This window comes from Nematostella vectensis, chromosome 8 (assembly GCF_932526225.1).
Source record: "Nematostella vectensis chromosome 8, jaNemVect1.1, whole genome shotgun sequence".
Lineage (NCBI taxonomy): Eukaryota > Metazoa > Cnidaria > Anthozoa > Actiniaria > Edwardsiidae > Nematostella > Nematostella vectensis.
The window spans coordinates 11,605,767-11,631,530 of NC_064041.1; the positions used below are offsets into that span (position 1 = coordinate 11,605,767).

The following is a 25,764-nucleotide window of genomic DNA, read 5'->3' on the forward strand; positions in this document are numbered from 1 at the left end:
GTTTTTAACGACATGCTTTAAACAGCCCTTGTTAGGAACACCTTTTGTATTGTTTTATTGGGAAGCACATGATATGCTCTCAAAATAACCATCTCAAAACAAAGTTTGATACTTTATTTAACAAATTCAATGGGAAATATAGCATTGGTCCTTCCCAAATCAACCCTCTGGTGATGATGATGGTAGTTGTTGGTGGTAGCAATGGTGATGATGTTGATGATATGATGGTGCATTGGTGATGATGATGATAATAATGACGATGTTGACGATGATAATGACGGTGCCACATAGGTGGTAACATCATAACGTTTATGATGATAAAGAGTATTATGGTGTTGATGAATTCGGATGTTCATAGAAGATAGAGCTATATGATCTATGCCCAGGCCTGTAAACTTCATCGGCAAAAAAAACTGCAGGGCGACTTCGACTCGAACGAAGTGCTTTAAACCACAGCTTAGATCCATGTGGGATCTAGAGCTGCGACCGGGCTAGCGTGATGCCAATTGTGCGGATCACGCATGCGACCTTTGCTAGTCTAAAACTCCGTCGGATAGCCAAACTATCCTTGCGAGTATGTATACATAAATGTGAACTTTAGGAGCACACTAGCATACACACATTGGCACCAGTCGGGCCAAGACGGGACGCTAGCACAGTCTATTACCCGTGCAGTTCGGCAACCATGGACAGCATGGACATTTTAACCCCCACAGCGGCCGAAGATCCACTTTCGGTTCTCAATAGACGTGCTTTTTGTGGACAAAATCATAAAGAATAAGCTAGATCACTCGATCTAGCTTATTTATTGTCCAATTCGACAATAAACGTCCCGTGGAGATACTGCAAAGGCATAAAATATCCCTTTTTGTTTTTTCGGGGGTGGTCAGATTTTTATCAGAGAACTCACTCCCCCCCCCCCCCCCCCCGGAAAAATTAGGTCCACTTTTCCGGATTTCGCCCCCAGGGAAACTCTAGGTACGGGTCTGATGCCATCCTGAAAAGTCCGCAGAATAAAAAACTTTTACAATCTTTGTATCATACGCCATTTTAAAACAATTAACCATAATGAAAAAATGTTAGTTCTATTTCTCCTTTTTCTCTCAGTAATTACCTAATCGATAAGTGAGCGTCATTAGTGCGGCTTGTCTACTATAAAAACATCCTATTGTCTTCCTGCTTTGCTTGTAGGAAGTTGGAAAACCTTGGCTGATGGCCTCTCGGCTTGCGCACCACTTCCGTTCCTAGAATCTATTTACAATAGCACCACGTGACAGGAAGAAAGTGTTGAAAGAACATCTATGTCCCATAATGACCCTGGGCCCGCGAGCACGGTTAGTAAATACTTTTTTATAAGAATGTCTTATTTTCAGTTGAGGCTGAAAATGTTCTCACGTTTGTTCTTAAATCTCAGTGAAATCGGGACCTGAAATTAAGTGCATATAAGATTGTGAATACCAATAGAGTATTAAAAGGGAATTGCACAAATGATAAAATAACAATAATATTTTGTGCTGATTTTTCTAATTTATGAGCCTCGGCCTGTTTTTAACATAAAACGTGTTATACCAGGCTGAACGTTCTTATAAAAAAGTTCTTAGATGAAATAATGTTTGTTAGAGTCTTGGCTACGTATCATCATGTTGCTTGAGCCTTGCTGTTTATTGCACAACCCAGCACGTTTCCCACTCACACACACTCTCATCTTACAACATCTCTACACCTCTCAACACCCTCTCCAACACTCCCTCTGACGTCACATCCGGACAAAAACAGCCAATCATAAGCCAAGTTCTCTGAGCCCCGTAATTTGGTATTTACTTCCCTTGGCTGCGAAGGTCTGCTATAAAAGCTCCCACGCAAGAGAGACAAGCATCAAACTGCAGCAAAACCTTTTAGGTACAAAAAGACGTGCAGTAAACTTTACCACAACCTTTCATCCAAGAGCTGTGCACAGTTAACTGCAGGAAATTCTTTCACGCGAAGATACGCACCGTAAAACCTGGAAAGCATCGAGAGTAGCGCAGCTTTCCAAGCCTCGCCATGTTGCGGTGTGTAGTACTGATGCTAGCAATAGGATGCTCCTACGCTGTGCAGAGGTAAACATAAACGGTAGAGCTGACATACTAATGCAGATTCTTTACAGTTCAATACTACAACAACAGCATAGGTTTTTTCTTGTCATAACATATGCCCCATCACATTGTTGGATCATGCGTTATTCACAACTAGGCTGTGTAGATATCATGCATTCCACCATTTTCGATGCTTCCAGCTAGCGTAACGAGATTATGACGTGCATTTTAAATGTAGTTTCCATGAAATAATTTTTTAGTCACTCGAGGAGATAAATAACATGTCGAGTGTCACACTAGCGATACAATCAAACCGTTTTTATTTTTGCCAAGCCTTATATTTCCTATAAAGCATTTATTTTGTCTCACGTAAGGGGCCTAATTAGAGTTAAGCGATGAAGGAAAGAATTTCTATTAAGCTGTCTTTATTTTAGCCAAATATTGCCACTTTTTGTCACTTTTTTCAACCCGGTGTCACGCTAGTGTTCAGCAGTAATGTCACGCTAGCGGTAATGGAAGTGTATCAGTTTGTATGTTCAGCATTAGAGGAAGTCTATATAGGGGTGTTGGGTGTTTCCGGTCGGGCTTTGGCGTCAGTTTTCAATGTTTTTCTTTTAGAAAACTGTCCTTCATACAATGGATAATTAACTTCACGTTGTTCTTATCTCCACTCCTCTCCTGTATTCCTATGTTATTAAAAAATGATCAACCTTTGCACAGAAATTTAAGAAATGTTGCTGAAATGTTGTACTCCTTTACCCAAATATCTTACGAATCCCAAAAACCTGAAAAATCTTCTATGGAATTTTACTGTGATATTGTAATTGTATGGAGAAGAAACAATGTTTTTTCTCCTTGAAATCACTCACGGAAAAAGCCCCATTAATGTTTTTTGTTGTTTTATTAAAAAAAAAAAACGTCAGGCATTCCGCCGTTACATTATTTTGGGTACTAAGATAATATAGTGAATTCGATGCAGAAATGACTGAGATTGGGGCTCGCGATATTTTTCTACCTGCCGCCACGAGCCTAAATTATTAACTGTTTTATGATAATAGTACTGTTAATTTTTCAGATATATGGTAATATCACCCGATGTTTTCCATGTGGGAGAACCTGAAAGAGTGTCAATCGCCGTCTACGATGTCCCCTCTCCTGTGACCGTCAAGGTCTATTTGCAGGATTATCCGAACAGGCGGAAGACATTCTCACAAGCACAAGCCGCATTTGCTAAAGGTAACTCTAGTCAATACTTGTTCGCTAGATCGATATGTCTTCGTCTAACTGGCGAAAGACATTCTCGCGAGCACAAGCCGCATTCGCTAAAGGTAACTCCAGTCAATACTTGTTCGCTAGATCGATATGTCTTCGTCTAAAAGGCGAAAGACATTCTCGCGAGCACAAGCCGCATTCGCTAAAGGTAACTCCAGTCAATATTTGTTCGTGAAATCGATTATTCTTTCTTTTAGCAGCCATGCTTGTTTGACGACCTGGCAACGATAAAAGGAAATCCCAAAAATAGTATAAAAGATTAAACTGATTAAAACGGTGTGAAATGAGACGAGTTTTATATTAAAAAATATAGGACATTTAAAAAAACTCACAGCGGACATATGTATTAGTCATACTTTATTCATGTTAATATTTACCTATACATCACAGATTTATACTAAAATCTCTAAATATATTCGTGTTTGAAAAAGCATATAAAAATATACCAAAACGGCCCATTAATGCCCCTGGATATAATATGTATATTGGTTATACGGGATGCAAATTTATATATTATCTAGAGCAAATGTATGTTATTTCTAGTTATATGTATCCCTTGCCACCTCCTTTAGATAATCCTGGTTACCTGACAGTCAAGGTGGACCCCGCTGACCTACCTGACCAGGGCTCACAAGACAAGCAATACGTGTACCTAGTGGCCCAATGCGATGATCCGAAACTAAAGTTCAAGAAAGAAGTCAAAGTGTTGCTGAGCTACAGGGATGGGGTCATACTTATTCAAACAGACAAACCCATCTACACGCCGGACCAAACAGGTACGAGGGGGGAGGGGACAGTTTAATAACCCTGAGTGGGGGAAGGGGTGATGCTATAGACGGGGTACGGGGTCATACTTATACTAACAGACAAACCCATCTACACGCCAAACGAGGTACGAGGGCGAGGGGACAAGTTAATAACCCTATGGGGGGGGGGGGGGGGTAGGGTACTATGTCAGACATGCCAGACAGGCAGGTTCGGGGATGGGGCAGCGTGATGGCAGCAGATGAAGCAACCTACAAACGAGAATTGACATAAAAACTAGTATCGGCCCTCATCACGCCCATTGAGGCACATGTAGCAATGCCAAACATTTGGTGCCTTTTTTTTCCGTAGTTTGGGAGTATCAAACTAATCCATAATTATTTTCTTGACAGTCAAATTCCGTGTGATTCCACTAGGATTCGACCTGAAGCCTTCAGCAAAGAAGGTATGTTTTCTCTTTAAGAGAATCCAGATGTCTATAAGATTGTTCTGTACCAAAGCCATGATTAATTTGCTTTACCTTTCATCGTTTTCTCATCTTTTCTTTTTCTCGTGACAGGTGAATGTTGTTGTGAAGGTAAGTGTACAATTCTCGTGAATGTTGTATAATAGAATATCCTTATCAAGCGGGTAAAAATTCATCCCAAAAAATGCATAGATGTTTGGAACTTGTCTTTGACGCTACCGTAACAAGACAAGAACTACTGGGGATCCGATGCGGGGGGGGGGGGGGGGGGGAGGGGCTGAATGGGAACAGGGGGAGGGTTCATTCACAGGCACTACAGGCCCGTACCTAGGAATTTTTTAGAGGGGGGGGGGGGTGCGGAATCCGAAATTTTTTACAAGGGGGGGGGGATAGTTCTCTGATAAAAATCTGACTACCCCTGAAAGAACAAAGAGGGAATTTTATGACTTTGCAGTTTCTCCACGGGACTTTTATTGTCGGATTTTGCTACATATCAAAGTGATCTAGATTATGCTTTATAGTTTTGTCTACAAATAGCACGTCTATTGAGACTCGAAAGTAGACCTTCGGCCGTTGTGGGGGGGGTGCGTTTGCACCCCCTGACCCCCTCCCCCCCTAGAGAGGGTTATGTGTTATGCTAAGGCACTGCTAAATAACCATAATGCCCTGATATCTGTAGCTATAATTTAGGCATATGTTTTTTTACTTCCCTCCCCTCCCTAGAATCCCCAAAATATCCGTGTTCAACAGTGGAACTCCATGTCGACCTCCACGGGATTCATCTCCGAGACCATCAGCCTCGGTTCTTTCGCCATGCTCGGGAACTGGACAGTGGAGGCTTTCTACGGTCACGGGGTAAGCACGTGATTATATGAAGCATATAACGTGATCTGACAAGGACTTATACGCAGTCATGAGGCGTAGTCGCGAGGCGCGCAAACGATTGCCATTATTTCCCCCAGAAAGCATTGCGCATCACCAAAAAAGTCCGTTCCGTCCAGTAGCCCTTTGAGCGCCAGTAAATTGTTTTTTTTTATTCCTTCTTCACTTTAGCAACTACATGTGAACCTGCCATTGGCTATTTTGATTAACTGCCATCACATGTTTGCTTATGTATATCACGTGACACTGTTGTTTTTTTGACACAACACGTTGTCTGTGCAGTTGATGTCACGCGTCTCGAGATCTTGCGTTACCGAAATAAGCATAAATTTTAAATTCATTTAATTGCAGTTTGTGCATAACACGTCGACGCAGTTCGAAGTTCGGGAGTATGGTAAGACATTTTATCGGAGATTGAAAAGATACGATTTCAGGCCCATCAAAATAGATAGTCGATAGTTGTAGGTCGACATGCAAAGATGACTAATTCTGAAACTTATAGATCTTAAAGATTTGATTTCAATATTTTGTCGCTCCTTTAAAATGCGTTTTTTGAAACATTTAATATACCAGGGGATCATTGTTACAAAACAATTTAATTTTTTATCATTTTTGTATTTCAGTGCTTCCAAGATTCTACGTCAAAATTCAGCGACATCCGCTGAAGAATTACATTCTGAGGAAAACAACCCATTATCCAATTTCTATCAGTGCAAGGTGATAGTTCTTTTCTAATATTTTGGTGAAACGGGATGATGCTTATATGTGAATATTTTTTAAGAACAGTCATCCGCCGCACCTGGCACAATTTTGATTTTAAAGAGATGCTCCGAGTACAATTTTTAAGAGCTTTTAACCAAACCGTTCATGGCAGAATGCACGAGCATACATACAATGTAGAGTTTTCTCACACCGTTATTCTTTTCATTCAAAATTGAAAGACAAATTATTTGAAAAATTCCCGAAATGACCATCGTAAAACAAAGTTTAATACTTTACTAAATGCAATAAAAAATAATGCATTGATCTTCCTCAAATCAGTACCCTGGTCCCAGAGCCTCGGACGTATCTATTTAGTGGCAAGCGAGGTCCTCGTCTCAAACGCCCAGGAATTTCAGAGGGGAGAGGGGTAAAATGCCCTTTTCCCTAACAGTTACTGTATTTATTTTTCCAGGGGGTTGGAAAATACAGAGGGGTGGGGGGTCATACCTCCGACCCCTCAATAGGGGGGGGGGGGGGTATGGATATTTTCTGGAAATACACAATACATCCAGCAATGTTAACCCTTGTTTCCTTCTCACTCTAGGTACACATACGATAAGCCAGTCGAGGGGCCAGTCAACGTAAGACTGTCTATTGTGGGAAGAAAACAGGAATCCAAGCTGCTCATGGACGTAACTACAATTGTGAGTAGAAGTCTTGAACCCAGTACTCGCTCGTACAGCTAAAACAGAAATCCCAATAACTTATGGACTCGTGCTCCCTGTGTGACTAAAAGCAGCTGAATCATTCAGTGAAGGCTCCAGAAGGCTAGGGTTATGGGAAATGCCGGGGAAATTGATTTCAAACCAACGTTATCCTTCTTGTTATATTAATGCTTCTCTCGTTTTCCTTTTTTTACTTTCAGCTGAATGATGGTAGCTGTAGCCTCAATTTCAAGCCTGCCATTATAAAGGATCTACCAGACAAAAACCTGTGGTTCCCGGACGGCTTCCGGCTCCAGATCGAGGCTACGGTCATCGAAAAGGCGACAGGGCTCAGGGAGAGCGTGACTGACAACTCCATTCACTTTACCACCACGCCGTTTGTCATCAAGTACCAGGAAACTGCCGAGTACTTTAGACCAGGCCTACCTTTTCCTGTCAAGGTAACATTACTACTTCAGGGTTTCCTAAGAGCAGGGTTGTAGAAGGTGGGGCACTGATTGAAGGAAATGACCAAAAGGGGCGTGGCTGTGCCCCCAATATTTTTTATGTTTCTGTATTGTTGCCGCCCCCCCCCCCCCCCCCCCCCCCCCAACCAAAGGTGGCCTGCTACAGCTCTTAAAGAGGGTAGAATTGGCACCATTGACACGACTACGGTCTTTCTGAGAAGGTAGCATTGACACTTTACATACTTCCGAGGTGTTATGACTACCGTTTAACCTATGTTTCTGAGAGAGTAACAGTAACACCATTTTACATACTGCCGAGGTGTTATAACGACCCCTAGGTCTTACCTGCCTATATCTTCCTGAGAGGGTAAAAATGATTCAATGTACATACTCTGACTTATCTCCCTGTAAGGGCAACATTGGCATTATTTAACACTTTTCAACGCCACACCTCTATCCCTTCCGCCCCTCCGATACAGTCTTACCCATCCCTTACCCATAGGTAAGTCACAAATAACCCCTTCCCTCTCCTCCCCCAAATACATAGGCTGCTCCTCCTTCACCGCTATTAAAGGTAACATATCACAACTCTCCCCCACAGGTCAAGGTAACTTACCCTAATGGGGTACCCGCGGTTAGAATCCCGATGAAGCTAAGCGCCAAGGCCACCAAGCGTGACGGTAAAGAGGTCGACGTGGGGCTGATGGCTAATGCGGCCAACATGGACCAGACCGGACCGGAAGGAAAGGCCGAGTTTATTGTCGACATACCACGTGATGTTGCTACACTCAGAGTCAAGGTCAGCGGAGCACCTACCCTGCGCGGCTGGCAGTTTCTGAGCAGTTTTCTTATAAAAGCCAACTAAACAAACTACAAACGAGTTCGCGTATTCTCGGATAGAAAACTGCTCTGAAACTCAGTATAACCGCTAGCTATGCAGGCTATGTAGCACCGACTTGCTCCCCTACAGCAATTGCTCCCTTATAGCAATTGCTCTCTAAAACCAATCAGGACGAGCCGATCTAGCTTTATGCTGAGAGTGGTATCAACTTTTTTTATCAACTCTCTCTTTTAGTAAGTACCCTTAGATGTCCCCCCCCCTAGATCCGCTTGTCAAAACTGGGCGTCACTGTATCTTATTTAAACATCATGGAAGTCCGTGATATTCTTCAACGAGGGATGGATTGCATTCTTGAATTGTATTTTGTTCCATACTGAAATGTACTTCTCTTTCTTCAGGTGAGGACCGAAGAAAAAGACGTCCAGCCCGAAGAGAACGCGGTGAAAGAGTTAATCGCGCGTGCGTACACGTCTCAATCCGGGAACTTCCTCATGGTCAGACAGCTGAGAAAGGCCACGGTAAGTAAAGGGACTGGGGACTAGTGTCCAGGGCTAGGTGGGTAAGGATATGGGGACTAGTGTCCAGGTATAGGTGTGTCGTAGAACAGGGTGTATTGTCAATGAATAGGTGGGTTAGAGAGTGGGCACTAGTGTCCAGGAATAGGTGGGTAGGAAAGTGGGGACTAGTGTCCAGGAATTAGTGTGTAAGAGAGTGGGGACTAGTGTCCAGGAATAGGTGGGTAAGAGAGTGGGGACTAGTGTCCAGGGATAGGTGGGTAAGAGAGTGGGGACTAGTGTACAGGAATAGGTGGGTAAGAGACTGGGGACTAGTGTCCAGGAATAGGTGGGTAAGAAAGTGGGGACTAGTGTCCAGGAATTAGTGGGTAAGAGAGTGGGGACTAGTGTCCAGGAATAGGTGGGTAAGAGCCTGGGGACTAGTGTCCAGGAATAGGTGGGTAAGAGACTGGGAACTAGTGTCCAGGAATAGCAGGGTAAGAGACTGGGGACTAGTGTCCAGGAATAGGTGGTTAAGAGAGTGGAGACTAGTGTCCAGGGATAGGTGGGTAAGAGACTGGGGACTAGTGTCCAGGAATAGGTGGGTAAGGGACTGGGGACTAGTGTCCAGGGATAGGTGGGTAAGAGACTGGGGACTAGTGTCCAGGGATAGGTGGGTAAGAGACCTGGGACTAGTGTCCAGGGCTAGGTGGATAGGGACGAATGCGATGAATATACCAAAATATTGTATATATTTGACAGATTAAAGGTAATTTAATAACCCTGAATGGTTTTTCTGGGTTATTCTGTACAATTTTAACTGTTTTCGAGCTTCTCTAAATGACGCAGTGTCCGAGTTTCAAATACGTTGAACTATTCCTTGCAGGTTGGCAAGAATATCATCTGTGAGGCATTTCTCAACAGCAAGGACGTGGATCGCCTCACTTACGCGGTAAGCAGGATCACCGCACTGGTTTATCCTTTAAGTCCTAATAAGGGAGGGGGGTTTGTCTCTACTCTTTTGTCGTAGAGGTGTGCTTATTGGAGAGAGGGGGCTTATCCCAGATTTCGTTTCCCAGTTTTTTGGCCACTACAAAAGACTCGGATACCATAAATCAGTACAGATTAAGGTTACCAGTATATTTTAAAGCGATGACATTTGGTCATGAATCAGAGAATGCGGAGACACGAGCATGCTAATGAACAATCCCTGAGCCAACACTGTTATTAAAACTGGTAGAAACCTGCTTGACTTGTTTTGTCATCCTGTTTATTCAGATCATCGCACGCGGTAAAATCCTCCACCAAGACACCATTGTTCGTGAGTTTGGTATCGTTACCACTATACGGTTTCGCGCCACAGCAATGATGTCACCATCAGCTCGGCTGATTGGTTACTATATCTCCAAGACAACCGGTGAAGTGGTGACAGACAGCATCCTATTGGATGTGGAAGACGAACTGCCAAACAAGGTAAACAAGTTAAACTCTAGTTGAGCAGGGTTTTGCTGATTGCGACGAGAGCCTCGCGGAATCTCCGCGGAATAAAAATCATAAAAATATAGAAATCACCCTATAGTGAAAACCATGATAAACAGTTTTGTTTTGAAAACCGTAGTTTTTCCAGTACGGTTATACAGTTCCTTATTAGAACTTACCATATTTGAGAGTCCACTTTAATCGTGTGGAAGAATTGTCATAAAGATGATGATGATGATGAAACAGCAACAATGATTAAGATGCTAACAACAAAAGTGATGATGATGATGAAACAACAACAATGCTGATGATGATAACAACAATGATGATGATGATGACAATAATAATGATTATGATGACAATGATGATGATGATGATGATGATGAAACAACAACAATGATGATAATGATGATGATGATGTTTATACTAATGATAATAATAATGATAAAAATAGTGACTATCAAGCTTCTGCTAATGTTGACCTGCATTATGTTCATCACCACCAACACATGATAAATTTCTCGTTTTATGTCGCTTTCAGGTCAGACTCAGGGATGCCGACACAGGCGTACAGACGTTTCCCGGTACTGATTATGAGATCACTGTGTTCGGGGAGCCTGGTACGAGGGTAGGATTGTTGGCCGTTGACATGAGCGTGTATCTGCTGAGAAATGACAACAGACTCACTAAAGACAGCGTGAGTATACTACCAGCAGATCAATGCAGATATTCTCGTTAGTGTCATGTTATGTTCTGTATTGAAAAAATGTGGGGAGAATTTAATTTGGGATCACTTCATTACGGCTTTGGTTAGATTTTAAACATGAGTACACTACCAGCAGATCAGTTATTCTCATTAGTGTCATGATATGTTCCGCAATGATAAAAGTTGGGGAGAATTTATCAATCGATTACGGCATATTGTAGTAGGCATATTGTCCATTTGCTTACAATTTCAAATATATGCAGGAATTAATGCTTTAACAAAGATCACCGAAATAAGCCTTAAAATTGATAATCCTGAGAACCTCCCATGGGGTTTTGTGTAACGTAACAAATCATTTTGATTTATTGAGAAAATTATCCCAATTAATCACGCTCCGCTTGCATTTTATTGGTATTGTTTCTTCGCTATTCAACCTTTTTTCCCTACTTGACCTTTAACTTGATTAGTTTCAGTCTTTTGGGTATTCCATGGTGTTACGGAGAGCTTTGTTTTTGGTGCTCAAGGCCTTTGTACTCTATTTTATTGTCTCGTTCTAAGGTCTTTGTTTTTGGTGCTTAAGGCCTGTGTACTCTATTTTATTGTCTCGTTCTAAGGTCTTTGTTTTTGGAGCTCAAGGCCTTTGTAACCCTATTTCATTGTCTCATTCTAAGGTCTTTGTTTTTGGAACTCAAGGCCTTTGTACTCTATTGTATTGTCTCATTCTAAGGTCTTTGTTTTTGGTTCTCAAGGCCTTTGTACTCTATTGTATTGTCTCGTTCTAAGGCCTTGGTTTTGGTTTGGTTCCATTGTGTTTTTGGTGATGGTGCTCCTTAACACCACGAAACTCCAAGTCTTTAGTACCCTGATAGCTCCACTTTCTCTTTCATATCCATTCTTGGGGTTTCCACTGTCAGTCTTTGCTCCATGCTTATTGACCACGCCACCAAAATAATCCCATGTCCAAATATTCAGTCTTTTCCTTCCAGGTGTATAAGAAGCTGGAGGAGCTCGACCTTGGCTGTGGCGTGGGAAGCGGCAAGGACAGCAAGGACGTTGTCAAGGTAACGGCAATAGACATGCCCACGTAACTGGCCAGCGGTGAGATGACCACTCATGACTTCTTTAAGTCATTATGTCAGTTTCGCGAACGTGCGAAGTACGGGTGCGCATTACGCGGTGTTACGCACGAAGTTTAGCTTTATATATACTGTTGATCCCGGTCGTTCTAGGGCTTGTTTACAATTAATGCTTTCAAACGCGGCGAATAAGACAAAGTTATTTCTCCATCCTGGTTAATAATCCAGTCTAAAGCTGATATATGGCCTTCCTTCACTGATATTTGACCTTCCTTCACTGATATATGACCTTCATTCACTGATATATGACCTTCATTCACTGATATATCACCTCCATTTACTGATATATGACCTTTCTTCTCTGATATATGACCTTCCTTCAATGATATATGACCCTCCTTCAATGATATATGACCCTCCTTCACTGATATATGACCTTTCTTCTCTGATATATGACCTTCCTTCAATGATATATGATCCTCCTTCACTGATATATGACCTTTCTTCACTGAAATATGACCTTCATTCACTGATATATGACTTTTCTACGCAGAATGCAGGCGCTGTTATGATGTCTGGAACTATTGTCAGTGATGGCCGACAAAGTAGGTTGCATGACCCCCGCGATAACCTTTATTTGTGCTAATTTGGGTGACACTGTTATTATATGACTATTTTTTTACTTCCCGACAAAACATACTGTGATAGCCATAAAAAGCACTGCGTTCAGGGCAGTATGGGGGGGAGGGGGGACACTTGGGGCATGTGCCTCCCCTCCCCTAATAATTTTGAAAGCCATGTAATTTAATCCCGCCAAGAAGCGCTACGACACGTTAGCCATTCGCCCTAAAATGAATAAAGTTCTAAAATATATAAGCATAGATATATTCTTTGTATTTATGCTTATCTTTCTTTTCCTCAGACTATGGCTGCGAAGCTGCTGTGGAGCGAAGAAAAAGGCGTTCTCTTCCAAGTAAGCAAAGAACAAAAACCAGTAGCGGATATACGGAGGGGGGGGGGGGGGGGGAGGGTAGGGGGTTTTACCCCTCCCCCTTCGGCTGCCTTTCTCATAATTTCATTGTGTCTGTTCATTCCAAAATCGTTACGAAGTTAAAATAATGACAAAAATTTGGGTCAAACCCTGCTCTTCCGCTAAATCCGCCCCTGAAAAAAAAAACAATGTACGCCAGAAGCGGCTTTACTGATGTTGCGTAGAAAGGAATATAAAGTTTCTAAGAGGATTACAGTTTGAGACTTTTTGTTTCCGACATAACTTTTACTTGTTACTTTTATAAAGGGAGGTGGGTATCCACCAGATACACGCCCACCCCCAACCCCTTCCACCCTAGATCCCCCCCTGGTGCGATAGCAAACCACTCTAACCACTAAGTTTAACTGAATTCTCCTTCCCCCCTGGTGCGATAACAAACCACTCTGACCACTAAGTTTAACTGAATTCTCCAGTTCTTCAAGAAATGAACAACACGTGTTGTGCGCTTGGCAAGGAACCTGGCGATAAAGGGGTTGGGTGTGTCCGCAAACTGCTCCAGTTTGATTTTCTCACGGATAAGGTATCCCCATGGATAAGGCCGACGGAGCTCAAACAGTGCTACAAGACTTTCATTTACTGTTGCCAAGCCCGCTACGGCAAATCAGGTATGGTTGAAATCTGATGCAAATTGACATGGTTTATAGGCACATGTTGAATCTTAGAGTAAAAAAAAATTTGCTTTCTCGAAGATATGGGTTTGTTGGCGAGGAGCATGGACTTTGGCGATTTCGGTCCCAGCGACGAGGAATTAATGGAAAACTCACAAGTCCGCACCTATTTCCCCGAAACTTGGATCTACCGAGAGGAACAGATAGGGTGAGCATGGTTATGATAAATATGGTGATGATAATAAGGTTAATAGCAGTGCCGTAGCACTGATGATTATCATGATGGTCATCATGCTTACATATATCTTCAGTGCTGATAGACAGTCCCGCGTCTTCGCCACCATTCCTGACACAATCACCACGTGGGTAGTACAAGCCGTTGCAGTGTCTAACTCAACTGGCCTTGGGATTGCTAAGCCGTTACATCTGAAGGCGTTCAAGTCGCTGTTCGTACACCTCACCCTCCCCTACTCAGTACAAAGAGGCGAGCAGATACAAGTGTTGGCCACGGTCTATAACTATCACGCCAAACAACTAAGGGTACGTTAGACCACTGAGGTAACGCTAGACCATTAAGGGTACGTTAGACCACTAAGGGTACGCTAGACCATTAAGGGTACATCAGATGAATAGGGGTGCTTTATTTTATTTAGGGCATTGGACCCCCTAGGAAAGTCACAGAGCAAAAAAGATGCGTCATCCTACTTAGTATGTCATTACATGTAGACTACACCAGACCAAGTAGCGTACGTTAGACCACTTAGGGCACGCCAGACCATTTACGGTACGGCAGACCATTTAGGGTACGTCAAACCATTATGGTTACGTTAGACCACTTAGGCTACGTCATATTATTATGGGTACGTCAGACCACCTAAAATACGGCACTCTATTTATGGTACTTTTAAGTACCATAAATAGAGTGCCGTATTTTAGGTGGTTAAAACACCACATAGGGTAGGTCAGACCATTTAGGATACGTCAGACCAAATAGGGTACGTCTCATCACCTAGATCCGCCATATCATTTAGGATACGTCAGACCAAATAGGGTACGCCTCATCACCTAGATCCGTCATATCATTTAGGATACATCAGACCACATGGGTACATTAGACCTTATAAGGTAGGTTAGACCACAGATTACGCAACGTCCGTACATTAATTTCTTAGCATTACTATGTGATGTCAGGCTTAGATGTCCTTTTGATTTCAGATGAATTTGTACCTTGTGGGTCATGAAAAGTTTTGTAGCAAGGTGAAGCCCCGTGCCCGACAGTTGATCGAGCGATTCACCATGAAAGCCCAGAGTTCTCAGACCGTCTCCATCCTTATTCTACCCAAGGAGATCGGGCTTATTCCTATCCAGGTGTTTGCGGTCAGTGCCCTGGAAAGCGACAGCGAATCCAGAAATCTGCTTGTTGTGGTGAGTGGCAAATGTGTTTAGAAGGGTGAGCGTGAGGGAAGAGAACTGGATATGTGTAAGGTTATTGTCGCCTGGAAAGCGACAGTGAATCCAGAAATCTGCTTGTTGCGGTGAGTGATAAATGTGTTGAGAGAAAGGATGAGCGTGAGGTAAGAAAAGTGAATAAGTGTAAGGTTTCAGTCGCCTGGAGAGCGACAGTGAATTCAGAAATCTGCTTGTTGTGGTGAGTGGCAAATGAGGGGGGGGGGGGGGAGGAAAAGGATCCCTCCTTTTAAGGAAGGTGGAAGTGACCTTTTTAAGGAAGGTGGAAGTGAGGGAAGAAAAGGTGAGAGGTAAAAGGTGTCAGTCGCCTGGAGAGCAACAGTGATTCATTCTCTCACACAATAGCTTGAGTATTCCGTCCTTAGTTTGCCCTTTTTGTGCTTTTCCAGCCCGAAGGTGTGGGGCAGATCAAGACGCAATCGTTCGTCCTCGATCCAGCAGGTACTAATGGTATTAAAAGGTTGAAGGGGAGGGGGGGGGTGAAACGACAGGTAATATTGATACTTACCTGGGGATGGAGCACGCACAATGAAGTATGTAATGAGACTTGAAGGGGGAAGACGTGGTGGTTAAACTCGGCAGGTAGTAATGATTCTTAGAGGGGGTTCTACTCGAATGCATAAAATTGACGTGTTTAATACATGACAGTACATTTTTTTACGTGTTTTGTTACTGACAGTACATTTTGACGTCATTTGTTACTGACAGTACATTTTTACGTTATTTCTTACTGACAGTATATATTTTTACGTTATTTGTTACTGACAGAATATATTTTTACGTTCTTTGTTATTGACAGAATATATTTTTACGTTATTTGTTATTGACAGAATATATTTTTACGTTATTTGTTATTGACAGAATTATATTTTCACGTTCTTTATTACTGACAGTATATATTTTTACGTTATTTGTTACTGACAGTATATATTTTTACATTATTTGTTACTAACAGTATATATTTTTACGTTATTTGTTACTGACAGAATATATTTTTACGTTATTTGTTACTGACAGTATATATTTTTACGTTATTTGTTACTGACAGTATATATTTTTACGTTATTTGTTACTGACAGAATATATTTTTACGTCATTTGTTACTGACAGTATATATTTTTACGTTATTTGTTATTGACATAATTATATTTTCACGTTCTTTATTACTGACAGTATATATTTTTACGTTATTTGTTACTGACAGTATATATTTTTACGTTATTTGTTACTGACAGTATACATTTTTACGTTATTTGGTACTGACAGTATATATTTTTACGTTATTTGTTACTGACAGTATATATTTTTACGTTATTTGTTACTGACAGTATACATTTTTACGTTATTTGTTACTGACAGAATATATTTTTACGTTCTTTGTTATTGACAGAATATATTTTTACGTTCTTTGTTATTGACAGAATATATTTTTACGTTATTTGTTATTGACAGAATTATATTTTCACGTTCTTTATTACTAACAGTATATATTTTTATGTACTTTGTTACTGACAATATATTTTTACGTTATTTGGTACTGACAGTATACATTTTTACGTTATTTGTTACTGACAGTATATATTTTTACGTTATTTGTTACTGACAGTATACATTTTTACGTTATTTGTTACTGACAGTATATATTTTTACGTTATCTGTTACTGACAGTATATTTTTGCGTGCTTTGTTACTGACAGTATATTTTTATGTACTTTGTTACTGACAGTATATTTTTGCGTGCTTTATTACTAACAGTATATATTTTTATGTGCTTTGTTACTGACAATATATTTTTGCGTGCTTTGTTACTGACAGTATATTTTTGCGTGCTTTGTTACTGACAGTATATATTTTTGCGTGCTTTGTTACTGACAGTATATTTTTGCGTGCTTTGTTACTGACAGTATATTTTTACGTGCTTTGTTACTAACAGTATATATTTTTGCGTGCTTTGTTACTGACAGTATATTTTTGCGTGCTTTGTTACTGACAGTATACATTTTTACGTTATTTGTTACTGACAGTATATTTTTGCGTGCTTTGTTACTGACAGTATACATTTTTACGTTATTTGTTACTGACAGTATATTTTTACGTGCTTTGTTACTGACAGTATATATTTTACGTTATTTGTTACTGACAGTATATTTTTGCGTGCTTTATTACTAACAGTATATATTTTTATGTGCTTTGTTACTGACAATATATTTTTGCGTGCTTTGTTACTGACAGTATATTTTTGCGTGCTTTGTTACTGACAGTATATATTTTTGCGTGCTTTGTTACTGACAGTATATTTTTGCGTGCTTTGTTACTGACAGTATATTTTTACGTGCTTTGTTACTAACAGTATATATTTTTGCGTGCTTTGTTACTGACAGTATATTTTTGCGTGCTTTGTTACTGACAGTATACATTTTTACGTTATTTGTTACTGACAGTATATTTTTGCGTGCTTTGTTACTGACAGTATACATTTTTACGTTATTTGTTACTGACAGTATATTTTTGCGTGCTTTGTTACTGACAGTATATTTTTGCGTTATTTGTTATTGACAGTATATTTTTGCGTGCTTTGTTACTGACAGTATATTTTTGCGTGCTTTGTTACTGACAGTATATTTTTATGTGCTTTGTTACTGACAGTATATTTTTGCGTTATTTGTTATTGACAGTATATTTTTGCGTGCTTTGTTACTGACAGTATATTTTTGCGTTATTTGTTATTGACAGTATATTTTTGCGTGCTTTGTTACTGACAGTATATTTTTGCGTGCTTTGTTACTGACAGTATATTTTTATGTGCTTTGTTACTGACAGTATATTTTTGCGTTATTTGTTATTGACAGTATATTTTTGCGTGCTTTGTTACTGACAGTATACTTTTACGTTATTTGTTATTGACAGTATATTTTTGCGTGGCTACTGATAGCTTTATACTTGATGACAGGTGTTCTGAAGGACAACCAACAGATTGGCGAGCGCGCCGAAAATAAAAACGGGACGGCTTTCAAGAGCAGTAAGTAGGCAACAATAACGGCCAGAAGCAAAATGACGACAACTGCAATAATAGCAACAACAATAATAACACAGACAACAAAAATGACGCAGACAACACCAATGCACCCAAGATAACACTTTTTATGCAGAATAATTTAAGTCAAAATGAGTAACTAGAATCTTTCGCAAAATTCTCACTTATCAGTGCGTTGTTTGTTGTAGGGTTGTTTGATGTCCAAGATGGCAAGAAAAAGCAGATAGATAACATTCTTTTGGAAGTCCCGAAAACCGCAGTTCCAGGTTCCGTTGGGGCATTTTTGGCTTTTACAGGTAATTTTAAGTATACAAGTGAACATTAGGTTTTATTTCCAGCCAACGTCGGACGTTGCGGTCTTATGACTCCTCTACTGCGAGCTCACAGAAACGGCTTGTAATCGAGCCTTGACCAGCATGGGCTAGGAGGCCCAGGTGGTCCAGGGTATCGCAAGGACCAATCTGAATGAGGAAAATATTAAATATAAAAGGAAAAAAAGAAAGAAAAGAGAGAGAACGAAATAGAAAAAAAAAACAGCATAAAATATTCATATGTAATTAGGACTAATGAAAGCACAAGATCGAGACACAAAAATCGTTTGTGTCGAGATCATATTTTACACTTTATATCGAAAAATCGAGGATATTATTGTACGGAATATTGTCAAACTGAGGTATTTTCTTGTATTCTTACGGAAGAAAGAAACACTATCGTTAAACTGAGGTTTTTGTTCGATTTTAAAAAAATCCACTGTAAATATCCAGCTTGTAGTGTATAAAATCGGTCATATTCTCTATTTCTCCCCCAGGGAACTTAATAGGCCCTGTTGTAACCAACCTCATAAATGGCGGACTTGATAAGCTACTGCGCATGCCAACCGGGTGTGGCGAGCAAACCTTGATCTATATGTCACCTAATGTCTATGTTCTGGAATACTTGTCAAACACACACCAAGTGACGGCTAGCGTCGAGGCGAAGGCATACAAGTTCATACAACAAGGTAAGGACGTAAAGACCGGCTTATAAATCGTATACTGGGCATGTATTTAGCCAATATTTTTGCCCGTGACGTCATAGCGAAAAATCTCAATAGTGTTTTGAATTCACTAAAAATGTCAACGCATCATAGCGATATGAAAGTGCATTATATGTTTTCTTTTTTACAGGCTACCTACGAGAGCTGAATTATAGGCGAAATGATAAATCCTTTAGTGCGTGGGGTAACAGGCACCCTGGGAGTACATGGTAAGTGATGAACGTGTACTCGCACGGCTAAATAGTGATTTTAAAGAGTCGCCATTTTGTCATCCTAGCAAAGTACCAAGTATTACAAGCATCCGTTTTTATTGCGATATTTTCTATTTGGTTATTTCGCGGTTTTGTCACAAATATGTTTGGCTGACTCTTTTAGTTGAATTTTGGAAGCCTTAAAAATAGAAATCATGTGGAATAAATAAAATTGTCATCTAGACTCAAACCTTGAAATTGTATTAGTGAGAGCTAAGTAGAGTTTTATGACCTGTGTCACCGAAATATATTTCTGTTTCGATTTAGGCTCACAGCGTTCGCGATGAAAGTATTTTGCAAGGCTAGTAAGTTTGATGGCGTTCAAATCGACTCCAGTCTTGTTTGCGACTCCGTTGGCTGGCTTGTACAGAATCAGCGTGCAGATGGGGCCTTCCCAGAGGTCCATGCGGTCATTCACCGTGAGATGGTGGTACGTATGATAGTTAAGCGATTGGTCTACGCAGCTACGTCTGCAAACAGACTAATCAGCGACCAACTTCTTATCTCATCTCTCCTCGAAAAATGGACTTGAAATAAAATCGTTATTTATGTTATCTTAGGGAGGGGTCTATCAAAGTGACGTTGCTATGACAGCATTCGTGGTAACAACACTACTCGAGTGTAGCTGTAACAACGTGGTAAGTAATAACGAATATGTCTGTTGAAAAACTGTTGTTCTTTTATATATAAAGTTGGCTCCCGGAAACTCCAACAAAAAAAATTCCCTTGCATTTGTTTATAAAAATACTATATGTTTTCATGAACGTCGCGATCCATCAACCTAGTCGTTCCTGGCGTTCTTTTCGGGTTTCCTTTGGTGTTTTAAGTTTTCTGTGGTTGATAATGATGTGACGTCACCGTTGGCTCTTCCCAGCCCTTCTTGCCTCACGTCAAACCACAGGCATCTCGAACAGAGACTAGGAAAGCGATCCATTTTACTCTCGTGGGACAAAGTTATGCTTATTCTTCCTTTTGCTGCAGATCAACACGGCGGCCATTTCCCGAGGTGTCACTTACTTGGAGAAGGCTATCCCACAAGTCAATGGGCCCTATGTGCTATCCCTAACAACGTACGCGCTGGCCTTAGCCAACAGCCCAAAGAGATACGAGGCGAACACGAAACTTGCCAACATGGCCTTATATAACCAAAGTATGTATTATACTAGAGTAGAGCAGACGAAGGGTATGTGTTAGGAAGAGGAGTGTTAGGGTAGCATTGGGAAGGGGGAAGAGTTAATAGAGAGGGGAGTGATAATTGTCGCGCCAACATGTCCTTATCTTGACATCTTTAAACCGGAACTTTCAGTAAAATCCACTCGTCATTGGAACGCTGGAGGGCATGCTCTTAATATCGAAACCGCAAGCTATGCACTGCTGGCTCAGATGGCTTTGAACAAGCTCAAGTACGCAGGTCCAATAGTGGTGTGGCTGACAGAACAGAAAAACTCGGGCGGGGGATTCAAGTCAACAACGGTTAGTCAACGGGACATTTTAGTTTTAAAACTTTGTTTTTTTGCCCGGTCTTTATCTAATAAGGTGATTGTATACCATAATTGGGGGTCCACTCCAATCATTTTCTTGCTTTTTGGCCACGAAATGGCGGTGAACTGGGAGATTTAACTTAAACTTGCAGGAAAGCTTGTTTTCCTTAGTTTTTCATGGCAGCCATTTTTTTCAGGATACCTGTGTTGCTCTGCAAGCGCTGGCCAAATACAGTGAGCAGACTGCTGGCTCACAGCTCGATCTAACCGTGAGCCTTCGATCCGAAATCGGCGGTCTTAACAGAAAGATTAGAATCAACAAGAAAAACGCCCTACTACAACAAAAAATTGACGTGAGTTTTACTTTTGATCACGTCACAACACTGACACATAATTCATAGCCGTAGCAAGGCACGTACTAATGGCACGTACAAAATACAGAAACATTCAGATAATATGGGGGGTGGCAGCCACGCCTCTACTGGTCATTTCCTTGTAATTTTTGGAAATATGTTTTTTGGAGGGGGGAATATGCTACGGCCCTGTTATTTGACTACGAAAGCATTGATATTGGGCAAACCTCTAACAAGTTAACGGGTCATTTTGTGGTAAAACCTAGTCAAGCTGTTTTCTAAAACTTCCTCTCCAAAAGGCTTATTTAGGACCTAATTTTACCTACGATGTGTATCCGTCATTATTGTTTTATCATGGCAAAAGGCTGCAGCAATTAGAGTTATAGGCAGTACGAGTGTAGCGAATATCTGGTCTCATAATGATTAAAAAAAAGTAAAAACCGTGTTGCATCCTCAGTCATATTGCCTTTGTCGTAATTATTTACTGTCTCGGTCGTGGATTTGCCTGAGATAATTTACGGCTCCGGAGCCGCAACTACTGAAAGTACACTACAAGGTCCGTAGGTCAAAGCCTAATTCACCAATATTCTATCTATTTCACAGATGTTCGACTATCTTGGAGGCAACATCTTTATTGATACCTTAGGCACAGGTGTGGCCCAGATGCAAGCTGAGGTCCGGTACAATGTCCCATCAGCGAAGAAAGACCGATGTGACTTCGCACTGTCTATTCGCGTCACCGAGGACGGGACAGGGAAGACTCTGTCTGCCCTTCCTCAAGGGGACGCCGCTCCTTCCGCCATGAGACGTAATGGTAAGAAGAACAAGAAGAATAAGAAGTGCAAACATGGGAAACGAAAGAACGGAAAGTGTAGGAAACGCCCAAAGAAGGGCAAGGGAAAGAAAGGGAAGAAGGGAAAAAAAGATAAGAATGAGAAGCAACAGAAGATCCAAGAAGTGAACTCACTGCGCATCAACGTTTGCACAAGGTAAGGTTCACAATGATTGGTCGTAATTATAAGGATGATGATGATGATTAATGATGATGACGTGATTGTGGTGATAGCGACAATGACAACGACGATTATACTACGACGACGATGATCATGATAATATTGACGATAAATAAGATGATAGAAGTTGTGGATCCAAAGTTGTAATGTGATAACGATAACGACAAAGATGATAATGACGATTATGATTGTAATAGAGTTATTGATTATTCCACTAGATATAAAAAGGCTGGAAAGACAGGAATGGCTATAATCGATGTTGGTGTGTTCACTGGGTTTGCAGTGGATGAACGCTCACTGAAAGAGGTATATCGTTGTTGGTTTTTTCATCCAAACTATCAAACTTTTGGTTAAAAATGGTACGAACTGGCGGAATACGAAACGTAAAAGAAAACCAATACAACCTGATCGGAATTTATAAAGAAATAAGACTTAAATCAAGTCCCCGCAATGTTTCATATGCAAACCTTTTCTCCCCACTGTTCCCCACTATTTTTCCCCTTTTGGAGAATTTTGGAGTTGAAGTTTTAAATGAGGTTAATTCTATTATTTTTTACCTTAAAGCTGCAGAAAAAGATGGAAGGAAGCATTGGGAAATACGAGATCTCAGAAAGATCAGTCGTGTTTTATATTAATGAGGTAAATCTTTATGTCAAATCTCTTTTGTCATCAAAAGCACCCCGTACCCTAAATGTGCCAGAATGAGTTGAGTTTGAAAATTGCAAAGGTTTCTTTCCTCTGGCCTATCCTCACGCCCTACTTGTGCGAGGGCTCGCTCTGCTTTCTATTTGTGACTGTAAGTCTCTCGCGTTCTAACGATAAACACGTGTTGGCCACGCCTCTCAATCCACAATGCATTGGACATCAACCCCATCTTAGTCCTTACACAGTACCTCACACTTCTTGCACTGTGAAATTACTTTACTGTTTTGGTGGAGAACTCGCGCGCACTCCGGGTTTTTGCGGCAAAATAACAGCACAACTAAAAGCAATTTATTCAGCGCTTAGTATTCAGTCATATTCAGTCTATTTTTAAAAAGGGACTCGTTTCATTGAATTGTTTTATTTCTTCGCTCTCTAGTGTAATGGCCATACAGCCATTTTTGTGATTTATTTTTAGCGCGAGTTTTCAACTCGAAAGGTTACGTAATTTCTTATCAATTGCCTATTGTAGAGTCCGTATACAGTATCTATACAGACGAGTAACCATTCACATACCAAGCGCGCAAACTTAAATATTTCTTATTTTGCACAGATCCGTAATGACCGCGACTTGTGCGTCGCGTTTAACGTGACTCGGGTGTTCGAAGTCGGCACCGTTCAGCCTGTCCCCGTCAAAGTGTACGACTATTACGAGCCTGACGACGCTTGTATGACGTTCTACGGAGCTAACGAGAACAGCGCACTACGCATGGGCATCTGTAACGAAGAGGAATGCCGCTGCTTACAAGGTACCGCAGGCTTAAGTTATTTAATGGTCAGCGCCTCAATTTTGTCATACTAGCCAAACTTTGTATTTACGATTTTTTCACTTGGATTTGGTAAATATAGTTGGTTATATCAAGAGTTCTTGATATGATTTTTCTTCTAATATTGAATCATCCCTTATTTCTTATGGGTGTGGTTAAAATGGCGCTCCTATCCGATTCCCTTTTGTGTGCTAATAACACTGCACTATTTCCAGATAAATGTACCCCTCGAGACCCGACCGATGGAGATCTCAGGAGTCTTGTCTGCAAAAACAACTTCTACGGTAAGGGATCGTGGCTATGACGGCACTTCAATGTGCCTTTTATTTTTTCGTTGTTTGCTCGTATCTTTTTTCTCTCCTGTTTGCACGAGCCATTCATGGGAGTCCTGTAGAGACTTTGGAGAGAGAAACGAGGATTTGGCACCAGCTTTAAAATTTTTCAACTTTTTTTTCATTTTACAATAAAGCTAGAATCTAAGCATCATGGCTAAAAGGGCTTAAAATGCAGTACACTCATTTTTATGAGAACCTTTTTTTAAACGTCCAGCCTCAAATAGCATGAAAATATTATTTCTAGTGTGATGCGTTCTAAAATGCAAAATCAAATTGTCAAATTTTTCTATAATTCTCTTCTAATAATTCGTTGGGTATTATATTTTTATATTAATTGAAATTGAAGAATACCCTTAAAATGCTCCAATAATAAGAACGCCCATCCTCATTTGAAATGTAGACGCTCAGATAAAAAGGGGATGTAATTTTGTAAATAAATAAAAAACTCTGACCTTCCAAAGTATTGCTATCGTGCTCAAATTCTAAAATTAGACCCCCATTATCTATAAAACCTACCGATTCCTAAACGCTTGCTCACTCCAGCATACATGAAAAGCTCTTCAAGTAATTTCCAGGCAATTCCAGGGATTCAGTAATGAACTAATGATATAACAGAGCCGTAGCAGGCCACGTAAGTTTAGGGGGGGGGGGGGCACAATACAGAAAATTAAGAAAATATTGCCCCTGCCGGGTCATTTCATTATTTCAATAGTCGAATCATATCATTATACAGGGCCGTAGCAGGGGGTGGGGCACTAGGGGCATTTGGAAATATTGTGGGGGCGGGGGGCGGAACATGCCCCCTAGTGCCCCACCCCCTGCTACGGCCCTGTATAATGATATGATTCGACTATTGAAATAATCAACTTAATCTATTGAGTGGTTACCCACGTGGACACCACCTGGACACGAGCCTGAATACATATTCTTCTATTTGCAGCAATCAAAGCAAAAGTTCTCTTGGTGGATGAGGACAGAAGTATGCTAACATACACGGTTCAAGTGCTAGAGGTGTATAACGCAGGGCGACAGAAGGTGAATAAAGGCAACATTATCGAGCTCAAGAAACAGGGGTCTTGTCGGGAGCCGAATATGAACAAAATGGAAGAATACTTCATTGCCGGCTCAGGCAAGGGCGGGGTCTACAGCATCGATAGCAGCGTGTACGCGGCGCGCTGGACGAGACAAAACGATAAGAAGCTGAAGAAACTGGCGTCTAGGATTGATGGGTCGTGCGCAAAATAGAGTGTGAACTTGTTACATAGTGCGTGCTTGTATAATGTGGACGTGTATTTATATAGCGTGTAAAGAGGGACGGGAATTCAGGTGCGACGTACACCTCTTCGGATCGATTTTCTTTAATAAAAAAAACGTATTTAAGCTAAAATCTAAAATACAAATTAACGTCCAACAATACCTTTTTAATACTGGTGGATGCCCCCCTCCCCCCCCCTCCCCCCAACGGAATGTCGCCCCTCCTCATTCGAGCTCCTAGTTTTGCCCATATACGTGTACAATGTTAATAAGTTTTACACGACATAGTCACAGCAGTAAAAGAGCATTGTGGCCGAATCGATATTATTTGCTTAGGGAAGAGTAAATTCGTACAGTATACAAGAATGTTACCTATTATATGTACTCCACATAGATGGCAGAGTAACTTAACGAGTAAATTAAGCGAAACTAAATTCAAAAGGCTGTAACTCTAAATAAACGTTTGAATTAATGTTTCCCAAT

The 25,764-nt window shown here is 40.9% G+C and overlaps 1 protein-coding gene across 1 annotated transcript; it reads left to right on the plus strand.

The window, feature by feature from the left end:
- The first annotated feature begins 1,834 nt into the window (after positions 1 to 1,834).
- On the plus strand, positions 1,835 to 25,763 carry LOC116619820 (venom factor). The gene is made up of 38 exons (XM_048731617.1): positions 1,835 to 2,099; positions 3,151 to 3,311; positions 3,920 to 4,123; positions 4,505 to 4,557; positions 4,672 to 4,689; positions 5,302 to 5,433; positions 5,812 to 5,854; positions 6,084 to 6,177; positions 6,767 to 6,866; positions 7,088 to 7,327; positions 7,935 to 8,132; positions 8,573 to 8,692; positions 9,555 to 9,620; positions 9,947 to 10,141; positions 10,689 to 10,844; positions 11,840 to 11,914; positions 12,483 to 12,534; positions 12,852 to 12,902; positions 13,394 to 13,585; positions 13,670 to 13,796; positions 13,900 to 14,128; positions 14,804 to 15,013; positions 15,445 to 15,496; positions 18,006 to 18,074; positions 18,278 to 18,385; positions 18,898 to 19,089; positions 19,256 to 19,334; positions 19,644 to 19,806; positions 19,937 to 20,014; positions 20,358 to 20,526; positions 20,683 to 20,849; positions 21,055 to 21,210; positions 21,814 to 22,199; positions 22,442 to 22,529; positions 22,788 to 22,862; positions 23,479 to 23,674; positions 23,908 to 23,976; positions 24,968 to 25,763. Exons 1-38 carry the CDS (start codon positions 2,044 to 2,046, stop codon positions 25,270 to 25,272), a joined length of 5,124 nt encoding a protein of 1,707 aa, XP_048587574.1. The 5' UTR covers positions 1,835 to 2,043; the 3' UTR covers positions 25,273 to 25,763.
- The last annotated feature ends 1 nt before the right edge of the window (position 25,764 follows it).

Coding starts and splice junctions, on each gene's coding strand:
- LOC116619820 (XM_048731617.1), top strand. CDS start 2,044: ATGTTGCGGTGTGTAGTACTGATGCTAGCAATAGGATGCTCCTACGCT. Junction 18,075..18,277: donor CGGGACGGCTTTCAAGAGCA/GTAAGTAGGCAA, acceptor TGTTTGTTGTAG/GGTTGTTTGATGTCCAAGAT. Junction 19,335..19,643: donor AGGCACCCTGGGAGTACATG/GTAAGTGATGAA, acceptor GTTTCGATTTAG/GCTCACAGCGTTCGCGATGA.